Source organism: Perognathus longimembris, chromosome 20, assembly GCF_023159225.1.
Source record: "Perognathus longimembris pacificus isolate PPM17 chromosome 20, ASM2315922v1, whole genome shotgun sequence".
In the NCBI taxonomy this organism is placed as follows: domain Eukaryota; kingdom Metazoa; phylum Chordata; class Mammalia; order Rodentia; family Heteromyidae; genus Perognathus; species Perognathus longimembris.
The window spans coordinates 26043872-26054405 of record NC_063180.1 but is presented as its reverse complement, the minus strand read 5'-3'; the positions used below and the strand labels follow the sequence as shown (position 1 = coordinate 26054405).

General features: G+C 61.4%; 1 protein-coding gene across 4 annotated transcripts; it reads left to right on the top strand.

The window, feature by feature from the left end:
• Positions 1-175: 175 nt before the first annotated feature.
• Positions 176-7328, top strand: Znf787 (zinc finger protein 787). 4 transcript variants are annotated; one of them, XM_048329303.1, is made up of 3 exons: positions 176-378; positions 5362-5449; positions 6042-7328. In XM_048329303.1, exons 2-3 carry the CDS (start codon positions 5371-5373, stop codon positions 7103-7105), a joined length of 1143 nt encoding a protein of 380 aa, XP_048185260.1. In that variant the 5' UTR covers positions 176-378; positions 5362-5370; the 3' UTR covers positions 7106-7328. The 4 variants fall into 4 exon arrangements, with proteins under 4 accessions (XP_048185260.1, XP_048185259.1, XP_048185262.1 ...); XM_048329302.1 differs by having other exon boundaries at positions 5359-5449; XM_048329305.1 differs by lacking the exon at positions 176-378 and adding an exon at positions 768-1002 and having other exon boundaries at positions 5359-5449.
• The last annotated feature ends 3206 nt before the right edge of the window (positions 7329-10534 follow it).

Below are 10534 nucleotides of genomic sequence, written 5' to 3'. Positions count from 1 at the left end.
CGCGCAGGCGCGGCAGGCCGGGCGGGGCTCCGGCATCCGGAAGCCTGCGCCTAACGGGCCGCGGGGCCCTGGGCGCCATAGAGCGGGGCGGAGGACCCAAGTCCTAGACGCGCCCGGAAGTGGCGCCCTGGGGCACCACCGAGCCGGGGGTGGGGGGGGCGGCGGGGTCCCCGCTCGCTGCGTAGAGCGGCCGGGGAAGGGGGGTGAATTGCGGAGCGGGCGGAAGCGTCCGGGAAGGTCACTTCCGGCCTGGGCGCCCGTCCCCCTGACCCCAGGGTCTGAGTCGCCGCTGCCGCCGCCGCTGCCGCTACCGCTGCCAGCGTCCTCGAAGCAGGGGAGAGAGGAGGAGTGCGGCGCGGCGGGCCCGGAGCTTAGGAGGTGGGCGCGGGCGCTGGGCGCGGGAGCGGGGCACCAAGGTGGACGCGCGTCGGGACTCCGGGCTTTGGACTGGGGTGGGTGGGGAGGCGGGAGGGCGAAAGCGGCTGGGCGGGCGAGTGCGCGTGCGCGTCTCGGGGGGGCGTGAGCGAGCGCGAGGCTGGCCGGGAGTGCGCGTGCGCGCAATGGGAGGCGAGAGCGCGCGCGACCGCCGGGCACCTAGCGTCGCGTTCCCGCTGCGCGTGCGCGGCTGCCCTGGGCGCGGGAGCGCGGCCAGCGCCAGGGTTACGGGCAGTCCTGGGCCAACTCGTCGGTGGCTCCGTGGGCTCCCGCAGTGGGCCGCGGCCGGAAGTGCTAGCTACTCCTGGGGGAAGTTGAGGCCCGGCGGGGGAAGGGGCCGCGCGGCGCTGCCTGCTCGGCCGGAAGAGGTGGCCGGAGGACGGACAGCCAGGACCCCGGGCCTCCCCGGTCCGTTCCTTCCCCTTTCCAGTCGGCCTGGCCCGTTGTTGTCCGGGGCGAGCCGCGCCGGCCTTTAATCCGGCGGGCGATTACGGGGTTCCGGCGACGGGAGGTCCATTCATTCGCCCGCAGGCGCCAGGAAGCGCGTGGGGGCAGCGCCCGGCCAAGGTCAGCGCCGCGTGGGTCTCGGGGCCCAGCTAGGGCCGCCGCCTTGCTTTTGCCCCGGGCGGCGCCGAGTCCTGCCCCGGTCCGTGCCCCCGTGCGTGCCCCGCACCCCGCCGGTGGCAAGCGAGTCCGGATTTGGGAAATGACCGTTGTGGACTTGCGGGTCAGCCGTGGCCGCAGACTGGAGGCGGGAGAAAGAGAGGGGGTGTGTGTGACCCAGGCTTTTCTCCGTACTTGGGCCCCTGGGCCCACTGGGCCCCGGCCCTGGCCAAAGGAAGTGGTCAGAGCCCTGATACAGCCTTGATTCCTTTGCCCTGTGTAGTTTCCTGGCCCCATGGTGGACAGCACTGAGGCCAGCAGAGATTCGGCCTCTGCTCCGGGGGAGTGCAGTTTCCAGCAGATTCCTGAGTGGGAATGTCTGTTGTCTCCAGCTGTGAGGTTACCCTGGAGAATGGCTCAGAGTTAAAGCTCCAAAGGTGACCATTGGGCACTGGCAGTGTTCCTTATAGCCTTATCATCTTCTGTGGCTTTGCTCCCACCTTCACAAAAGGAGTGTGTGAGGCAAAGTTGACCTCAGTGGAAGGTTCTAGGTGCTTTCAGAGCCACCTGTGCCTCAGTCCCCACCTTGGGTGTCTTGTGATCCAAGCCTGTGACCTTGGATATGTCACTTCCCCTTTCCCAGGTGATTTCTTCAGTCCTTCAAAGTAGAGAAAGTGGCCACAGTTCTGAGCTGTCCATCAAGGGATTCCTGTATGCTGCTGTGTTTTGGGAGTCTACTTGTGTTGGGGGGGGGGGTTCCTGAGGCTCCCCCCACCCCCAGCCAGGCCCAGGGGTGAACTGTGCCAGACATCTCATCAGGCCTCATACTGGCCCCTCCTGGAGCAGTTGAGGCCACAAGGGAGACTGGCAGAGGGCTGGGGAGAGGGACCAGGAGAGCTGGGAGCTGCTGAGCTTGCTGGGATCAGCGATGTGGCCAGAGAGCACATCTGAGCCTGTGTGGGGGATATTGAGACTCCTGGGATATGAGGATGGGCAGAAGGCAGGATGCACAATCCAAGGCCACTGTCTGTGCCTCAGTGGTTCCTCTAGGATAGTCAGCCTGGGGTCCCCAAACCTCTCTAGTGCTATCCTGTGCTGTGCCAGGCACCAGGCCTCAAGTTGAGAGAGACCAAGTGAAGCGTGCTGAGCACTGCTGGTACTGAACCTGCCCTCAGGTCTCCCAGGTGTAAGGCAGGTGCTCACCCCACTGTGATGGGAGTGACATTTGGGCCTTGGAACAGCCTCAGGAATGGAGCTGGGCAGGCAAGTCCAGAGCTGGCCCTCCACTACCCTGCCACCCCTCTGCTGTCTGTTCTCTGGGCAAGGTTGGCTCTATGCTTGCTCTGAGGGTGTCTCAGGTGTCAGTCATTGGGCCGGGGGTCTTGGCCCCTACTCAGCAGGTGTATTGTCTGTTATGTTCAGGACTGCTGGCCCCTCATTTTAGGGAACCACAGCAGTGTAGCAGGAAGGGCAGAGGTGGTGCGACAGATGGGTAGGAGCTGGGACAGCCACGCTGCTGGTGGCCCTGCTGTGGGAGTGCAGGGCGCCGTCCCTCAGCAGTGGGGAAGCCAGAAGCCCCCGGGAGCTGGCTGGCCACTAGCTTTTCCTGGTTCTTCTCTGTGCCCCTTGGGCTCATGGGACAGTGGTGTCTCGCCTGTGTCAGCTGCCTCCTGGGTGCCTGGCCCTAAAGTGGTGATGTCAGGGACTCAGCAATGTGTTAGCTTCTGCGCTCAGGGTGAAGTGCTCCTGTGGCTGCCAAGGCTGCTATGTGCAGAGCCTGTGTGGGCAGGAGTCCCTGCCTCACCAGTTTGCAGGATGCCCAGTGGCACTTGTGGAGACCCTTTCCACTCAGGGGTTCAGGCCTTGTCTACCAGAAGGGTATATTTCACACATGCATGCTTTAGGCAGTTAGATTGGCAGACTTTGGGCTCTGCTTTATGGTGGCATCTGCCACTCACCTTGTCCTTGTCTACATCCTGGCTTCCGCACCCTAAACTGACAGCAGTGGAGTGAGCTAAGCCATTCCTCGATGGTGTCTGCTAGCTTCTTGCGGGACACTGAGCATGGATCATCTCATTTAATCCAGATGTAGACCCCACAAAGTTAAGAGATGGAGAGGTGGCATGCCCTTTCTGCTCAGATGGCACAGCTGGTCTGCTCCACGGGCCTGGAGAGATTGCCCTGCCTCCCTGCCAGCTTAGGGGATCAGGCCTGGAGCTTATATGCTTACAGCGCCCTGTGCCACAGGCTGGGCTTTGACCTTTACTTGGCAGATGTGCGGTGGTTTGGTAAGAAGAGTGGCTAGAGCCCAGGGGAGGTGTCCGGAAGGCAGGCAGGCAGCTAGAGCCTGGGGGTTCTCCCTTTTTCTGCATTTGTGGCCTCTGGATGTCATGTGTGTGTGTAATCTTCAGGCCACAGTTGGTTTCCACCCTGAGTCCTCAGTGCCCACACCTGGACTGTGTCTGGAATGTGTCTGGAACATTTATGTACAGATGTGTCGTGTTCACTCCTCTGGGCATGGACTGAGGAATGGGATTGCTCCACGGGGTTGTGTTTTCCTTAGGTGCCCCACTGTGCCTTTCTACTGGCTGTGTTTGCACATATTAGTGTGTGTGCATGTGCATATGTCCATGTGTGTATGTGCAGCCTTGTCCCCCGGCAGGGCTGTGGCATGGGAAGTGGAACCCTTGTGCTTATACCTGGTGGCTGATGTGCACTTGGTGGGTGCTTATGGCCACTGGAGAACCATTCACCCAGTTTTAATCAGGCTGTGTGAGCCGAAGGATTTGGTGAAGCTGAGTGGGGGGGGGGGGCTGAAGTGGGGGGTAAGGTAGAGCCTAGACTGGAACAGTCGCTGGGATGGGCTGGTGGAGGGGGAAGAAAGAAAACCGAGGGGAGGGGTGTCCTGGCCCCCTCAGGAGGAGAGACTAATGGTGCTGCCAGGGTGCAGGGCTGATGGGGAGGAGGAGGAGGAGGCTGAGGGCCTGGAAACCAGATGTCCAGGAGGTGTTTTACACCCGGTAGGAAGTAGACAGGTGGGCAGATGCCCGGGAGGCAGCAAGGTGGTCAGTGGGCTCTGGTGTGTGAGTGGAGGTGAGAGCTGGGGGCAGGGGCTGGGCCCAGCCCTAAGCCAGGCAGGGAGGGGGAGAAGGAGGAGGAGGTGAGATTGGCAGAGGAAGAAAGAGGGGATAATTGGCAGGCAGGCAGGCATGGGGTGGGGGGGGGCGGCTAATGAGGACAATAATAATTTGTCTGGTCCTTAATAGCCTTGTCAGATCCCTGTGCTAATTGGATCCCTCAGGGGCCCTGCCCCCGCCCCTCTTTCCCAGGTAGGGCCAAGGTCAGAGCAGGGTGAGCATCTTCAGAGGCTGATGCAGACACAGAGAGGGGCTTGAGCTTGAGCGAGGGCAGGTGGGGCAGAGCAGGGCCTCAGGGCTCCATTCAGAAGGTGCTAAATGCTCTCACCTTGGTTCCTCAGGTGGCTACTAGTGCTTTTTTTCTTCTTTCTGCATAGAGGTGCTGAATGAGTATATAGGGGTGGTGACCAGGCAACATTTAGGGAACAGCCTTCCTAACCCTTTGTACAAGTGACTCCTCCACACAGCTCTGCCAGGCACCTCGTGTCCCATCCTGCAGAAGGTGCAGCTGAGAGCCACTGAGCCTGCACCACAGCTCCTGTCACAGCACAGCAGCGAGGGGCACCTGTGCCTATCTATGCTGGGGCTGCTCTCACCCGCCTTGTTTGCTGATGTTGGCCTTGGAAGTGCCAGGAGTAGTATTGGTGAAGATCTACCTCCCTGCAGATGACACCAGACTCCTGTGCTAGGGCCTGTCACTTCCTGCATGCCTCCTGCCACCCCAGGATTGCTGGCAGGATCTCCATGCCAGCTGGAGATTCAGGAATGTGGAGAAAGGCCGGTGCAGAGCCTTTGCTCTCTCCTGAGCCCTCTAGGTCTGTCACAGTGCAATGGTGCTGCGGTTAGGACTTGCCTGTGCTCAGCAGCGAGCGCTCTTGGCACTGGCTCCCTTACTCCACCAGACCGCTCGACACAAGGCTTGGAAGTGCAGAGAGTGGCGAGGATTTGAGGACAGAGCCCACGCTAGGTCCTTTGCTCCCTGTCTGCCTGCTGGTTGCCTCCTGGTTCCAGATTCCTGGCTTGGACCCGAGGCGTGGAGGTGGAGTTGGATAACCCCATGGTGTCCACAGTCTCTCCTCTGTGGCTCCTGGGTGGCTGGGACCTGGTCTGCCTGCAGCAGCTCATTCAAGTCCACCGGCCTTCAAGGACTTTAATTTTGCAAACCATGTCTCTCCCTTTCCAGCAGGGCCCAGACATGGAGCTTCGGGAAGAAGCCTGGTCTCCAGGGCCACTGGACTCTGAGGACCAGCAGATGGCCAGTCATGAGAACCCAGGTGAGACATGCTGCAGCATGAGGCCCCTCCCTTGGCGACAGGCCCCTCCATGTTCAGAGGGTCTCCATGAGTTTGTCCTGGGCAGTGCTTTATGCCTCACTTCCTCTCTGTGCCCCCATTAGGGGCCTGCCTCCTACCTGCTCTGGTTCTATGGCCCCAGACCTGCCCGTGGGACAGCTGTTCATACAGCTGGGAGGTGACCTCAGTGGAGGGCCAGGTGCCCTTTGGAGACCTTGCCTTCCAGAGGGTGGAGGTTGGGCCTCCTGCCTAGGTGAGTTGCTGGGAGTCAGGAATGGGCGTAGAGATAAGCAGATAACCCAGGACAGGCCAGTGCCTCAGGTGACAGGCCCAGGTGCCTTGTAATGGATGCTGTAAGGTGCTATAAGGCCAAGGTGCCTGCCCTAGCCAGCAGGTGATGGTCAGTGCCGCCCTGACCTCTAACCTTCCTTCTGACCCCCTCCTACCTCCCCTCTGACCTTCCCTGTGACTTCCCTAATCTCCCTTCTGTCTCCCCTTCCTGCCTCCTTTCTGACCTCCCCTCTAATCTTCGAGTCCCCCTCTAATTTCCCCCCATGTCCCCTCTTGTCTCCAGTGGACATCCTCATCATGGATGACGATGACGCCCCCAGCTGGCCCCCAACCAAGCTATCCCTGCCCCAGTCTGCACCCCCGGCTGGGCCCCCACCCCGGCCCCGGCCCCCTGCGCCCTACATCTGCAACGAGTGCGGCAAGAGCTTCAGCCACTGGTCAAAGCTGACACGGCACCAGCGCACGCACACGGGCGAGCGGCCCAACGCCTGCGGCGACTGCGGGAAGACATTCTCACAGAGCTCGCACCTGGTGCAGCACCGCCGCATCCACACCGGTGAGAAGCCCTACGCCTGCGCCGAGTGCGGCAAGCGCTTCAGCTGGAGCTCCAACCTCATGCAGCACCAGCGCATCCACACCGGCGAGAAGCCCTATGCCTGTCCCGACTGCGGCCGCAGCTTCACGCAGAGCAAGAGCCTGGCCAAGCATCGGCGCTCGCACAGCGGCCTCAAGCCCTTTGCCTGCCCGCGCTGCGGCCGTGGCTTTGGCCAGCCCAAGAGCCTGGCAAGGCACCTGCGGCTGCACCCGGAGCTGACGGGGCCTGGCGTGGCGGCGCGGGTGTTAGCGGCCAGCGTGCGCCGCGCGCAGGAGCCTGAGGCAGCAGCGGCGGGTGGCGAGCTCGCCATCCCGGTGGGCGATGGCGAGGGCATCCTTGTGGTGGGCGCACCAGGCGATGGTGCGGTGGCAGGTGTTGCGGCGGGCGTGGGGCCTCGGGGCACGGGGTCCCGGCCGCGGCGGGCCCCGGCGCCCAAGCCCTACGTGTGCGTGGAGTGCGGGAAGGGATTCGGGCAGGGCGCCGCGCTGCTGGCACACCAGCGCACGCAGCACGGGGACGCGCCTGGGGTGGGCGAGGAGCCCGCACACATCTGCGTGGAGTGTGGTGAGGCCTTCTCGCAGAGCGCCGCGCTGCGCCGCCACAAGCGGGAGCATGCCGTGGGCGCGCCCACCATCTGCGGGGCCTGCGGACGCAGATTCTACTGGGTCGTGGGGCTGGGGGAACCCGGGAACGGTGAGCCCCGGGACGGGGAGCACCGCTGCACCCAGTGCCGCGCCGCAGAGGGCCGGTAGGGGTGGGCGCCCGGGGGGGCGGGGCCCCTCGGGCTTGGCGGGAGGGCAGGGCGGAGGCCTGGACACACCGGGAACTGGAGACCGGACCACAGCACCCCACACCCGGGGCCGCAGGGACTGTGAGCAGCGTGGTCAGGGCAGGGGTGCCCGGCCTGTCGAGTCCCCTCCTGGACTTGGGGCGGAGAGGCGGGGCCTGGGCAATAAACGGCGCTGTCCAATGGTCCCCACCCGCAGCGTGGTTTCTCTGCCAGAGCCCAGCACCCTCATCCCCCTGAGGGGCCGGGATGGGGTCTGCACTGCGGTCTCGGTGAGGAAAGGTGTATGGAGGACCCGCTGTGCAGGTGAGTCCCAGAGGTGCCAAGTTCTCGTTGTCCCAGAGCCCGGTGGGGTGAGCGTGGACAGGGGTGTGGTCTCTGGCTCACCGCGGTGGACGAGGTTCTATCCATGGATTCGCTGTCTGATACTTGCGGGTCAGCACCGCGGACAGAGCCCAACGCGGGCCCTGTGCTATGGTCCCCAGCGCCACAAGGCTGCCGGGCAGCGGGGAGGACCCGGCACTAGGAGCCCAAGGCACCCTGGTGCTGAGGGAGAACCTCCAGCGTGTCCAGTGAGCTCCTGGGGGCCGAGGGGCTACTGGGCGATTTGGGTCCAGAAGTCACTTAGGTAGTTACATCAGGAGTCACAAGCTTAGAAGAGAATGGAAGACCGGGTGTGGTGGCGACTGCCCGTCCTCCAGATTTGTGGAGTATTGGAAATCTGTGCAAAACCACAAGACCCTACTGAAAGACAAAGCAAGAAGCCCAGGGGCGCGACTTGGTGGAGCGTGCTGGCCCCGTCCTGCCCTGGAAGAATAAACAGTAGCGGGTCTGAGGAGGTGTGATTTACCTTTCTTTTTAAGTGCTGGGTCTGAGGTCTGGTGGTTCCTCTGTCACCCGAACCACACCTGCTGTCACTCTGCTCCCCTGCGAGCAACAGTGCGCTGCCCACTCACCCTAGCTGTGTCTGCTGGGCTCACAGTCCAGATCCCTCGCCCAGGCGCCTCCTTGTTCCGAGCCGCACCGTGGAGCCTGCGGGTGCCTTCGACCCCTTCCCCTTCCATGCTGAGTCCAGGGCTCACCCTGCCCGGGCTCCCGGAAGGTCCATGGGCCCCATGCTGCCGGGGTTGCCAGGATGTGACCCTGGCCACAGCTGGTTCCGAGCTCAGGGATGGGTCTAGGGGTAACATGCAATATGGGCCACAACTCGGCTTCCCTGGAGCCACGCTGCGAACCTCGCCTGGGGCCCCGGGGAGCAGCCACTACAGGGTACTGCAGCACTGGTGGGTGAAGCCGATACCACCTGGCGTCCTCCCAGCCCAGCAGCCCAAAGGCCCGGGCAACAGGCCCTGCCTGCCCTTCCTGTGCACTGGAGGGCTATGCCCTGCGCCCCCTGCTGCCCATCCTGGGAAGCTCGGTGTCTGCTCTGCTGCCCCCCGGTGCTCATCTCAGGAACTTAAGGAGCATCTCCTCATCTGGTATCCTTGTACTACAGAAACAGGGCCCCCGCCTCTGGTTCCAGTTGTGTGGACTTGGAGGGGGTAGGCTGCTGCATTTGGCTCTTGCACCCCACTTCATCTATAGGATGTGGCAGGCCAGGAGAGGTAAGGAAAGGTTATGGAGGGATTTGGAGTTGTACAGTCTGAGCAGGAGCCCACTTACCAGCCAGCTCCAATCGTAGCAGCCTGGTCATGGCAAGACCACCAGAGCCAGTCTCTGCAAGGGGGTGGCCTTGTCCTCCCTGGGCTGCCCCCCACACACAACTGGCAGCAGGGTGGGCCACAAGCACCAAGCAGCTGGGAGTCCCAACTGTTCTTGAGGTGGGGTTTCCTGGTACCACAGATTGTGGTCAGGCAGCTTAAGCTCCTGAATCCTCAGGCAGGATCCCACTCACTTCTACGGGGCGCGGGGGGGGGGGGGGGAATGGAGTGCTGGGAACCCTTAGCTCTCGGTTGTTAGTGTCATGCTTATTTTACATAGTAGCTTTGACAAACTGTTCTGGGCATAGTAGGTCACACCTGTAATCCAAGCTATGTGGAGGAAATTTATTGAGGTCTGTGGTTGACCAGCAGACATCTTGAGATCCTCCAGAAAGCTAAAACAGCCGGAGGCCTGGCCCAAGTGATAGAGGACATAAATTCAGATTCCAGTAACATTGACTTCCCAGGAAACACAAAGCAGTACATAAGAGGGGGTGCTTTCAGCCCCCACTATGAAAACAGCCACCTACCACCTGGCTGGCCTGTCATCTACCACCAAACATCTGCAGTGCTTGTCTCCTGCTGATGGTGACCTGAGAGCCAGGTCTGTCCTCTCTGGCCATCAGCCAAAGCTCTATCCCCAGAACACAGAAAAGTCACCTTGCCTTCCATGCTTGGATTTGTACTTGACTATGGAGTCAAGCATATGCCAAGTGTCATGTTTGTCCCGTGGGTTCCTTGGAAGGTGGCAGCCAGCATCTGCGGTCCCCAGTATGGCCATTATGGAGGCCTCTACTCAGGAAGCTGCTGCTGGCAGATGGGATGAGACCCCTACTCCAGGACAGGCTGCCCAGAATGGCAGAGGGGCTGGGCCTCCATGCCCAGCTAGGAAACCCAAAGAGGATCCAAGACAGATGTGGCCCTGTCTCCACAGAGGCCCACTGAATTGTGTCCTGCCAGCTCTAGGTGGCCACTTCCTAAGGAACCCATGGCCCAGTCTGCTTCTCTTCTCTGCAGCAGGGGGGACTTGTGACTTGTTCTCAACCTGATGGGAGTTGTGTGTAGCTAAGAATGACCCGCATGGTGGCCGCAGGAAACCAGCCCTCAGCCCAGCAGCTTCAAGAGTGATGCTCCCATGAGACCCGGAAGTGGCTCAGGCCTCAGTGGCACCTAGGTCCTTGACAGATACCAAGGCAGTGGACCTGCCTAGGTTACACCTGGACTTCAGAACTGGAAGACAGATGGGTGCTGGGGCCTCATACCTATAGTCCTAGCTACTCTGGTGGCTGAGAGCTCAATGGACACAATTTGAAGCCAGCCTGGCCAGGAAGTACATGGGGCTGCCATCTGTAAGAAAACTGAGCAAGTGGGCTGACCATGTGGCTTAGCGGTAGAGTGCTTGCCTTGCATGCATGAGACCCTGGGTTCGGTTCCTCAGTACCACATAAACAGAAAAAGCCGGAAGTGGAGCTGTGGCTCAAGTGGTAGAGTGCTAACCTTGAGCAAAAAGGAAGCCAAGGACAGTGCCCAGGCCCTGAGTTCAAGTCCCAGGACTGGGAGAAAAGAAAAGAAAAAGCTGAGCAAATGACATCCCAAGTTCAAGCCATGACTCTGGACTAAAGGGAATGAGTGTTGTTTCTTTTCTGGCAGTTTTGGGAATTGAATTCAGGGCCTGAAACTTAGGTACTCGCACA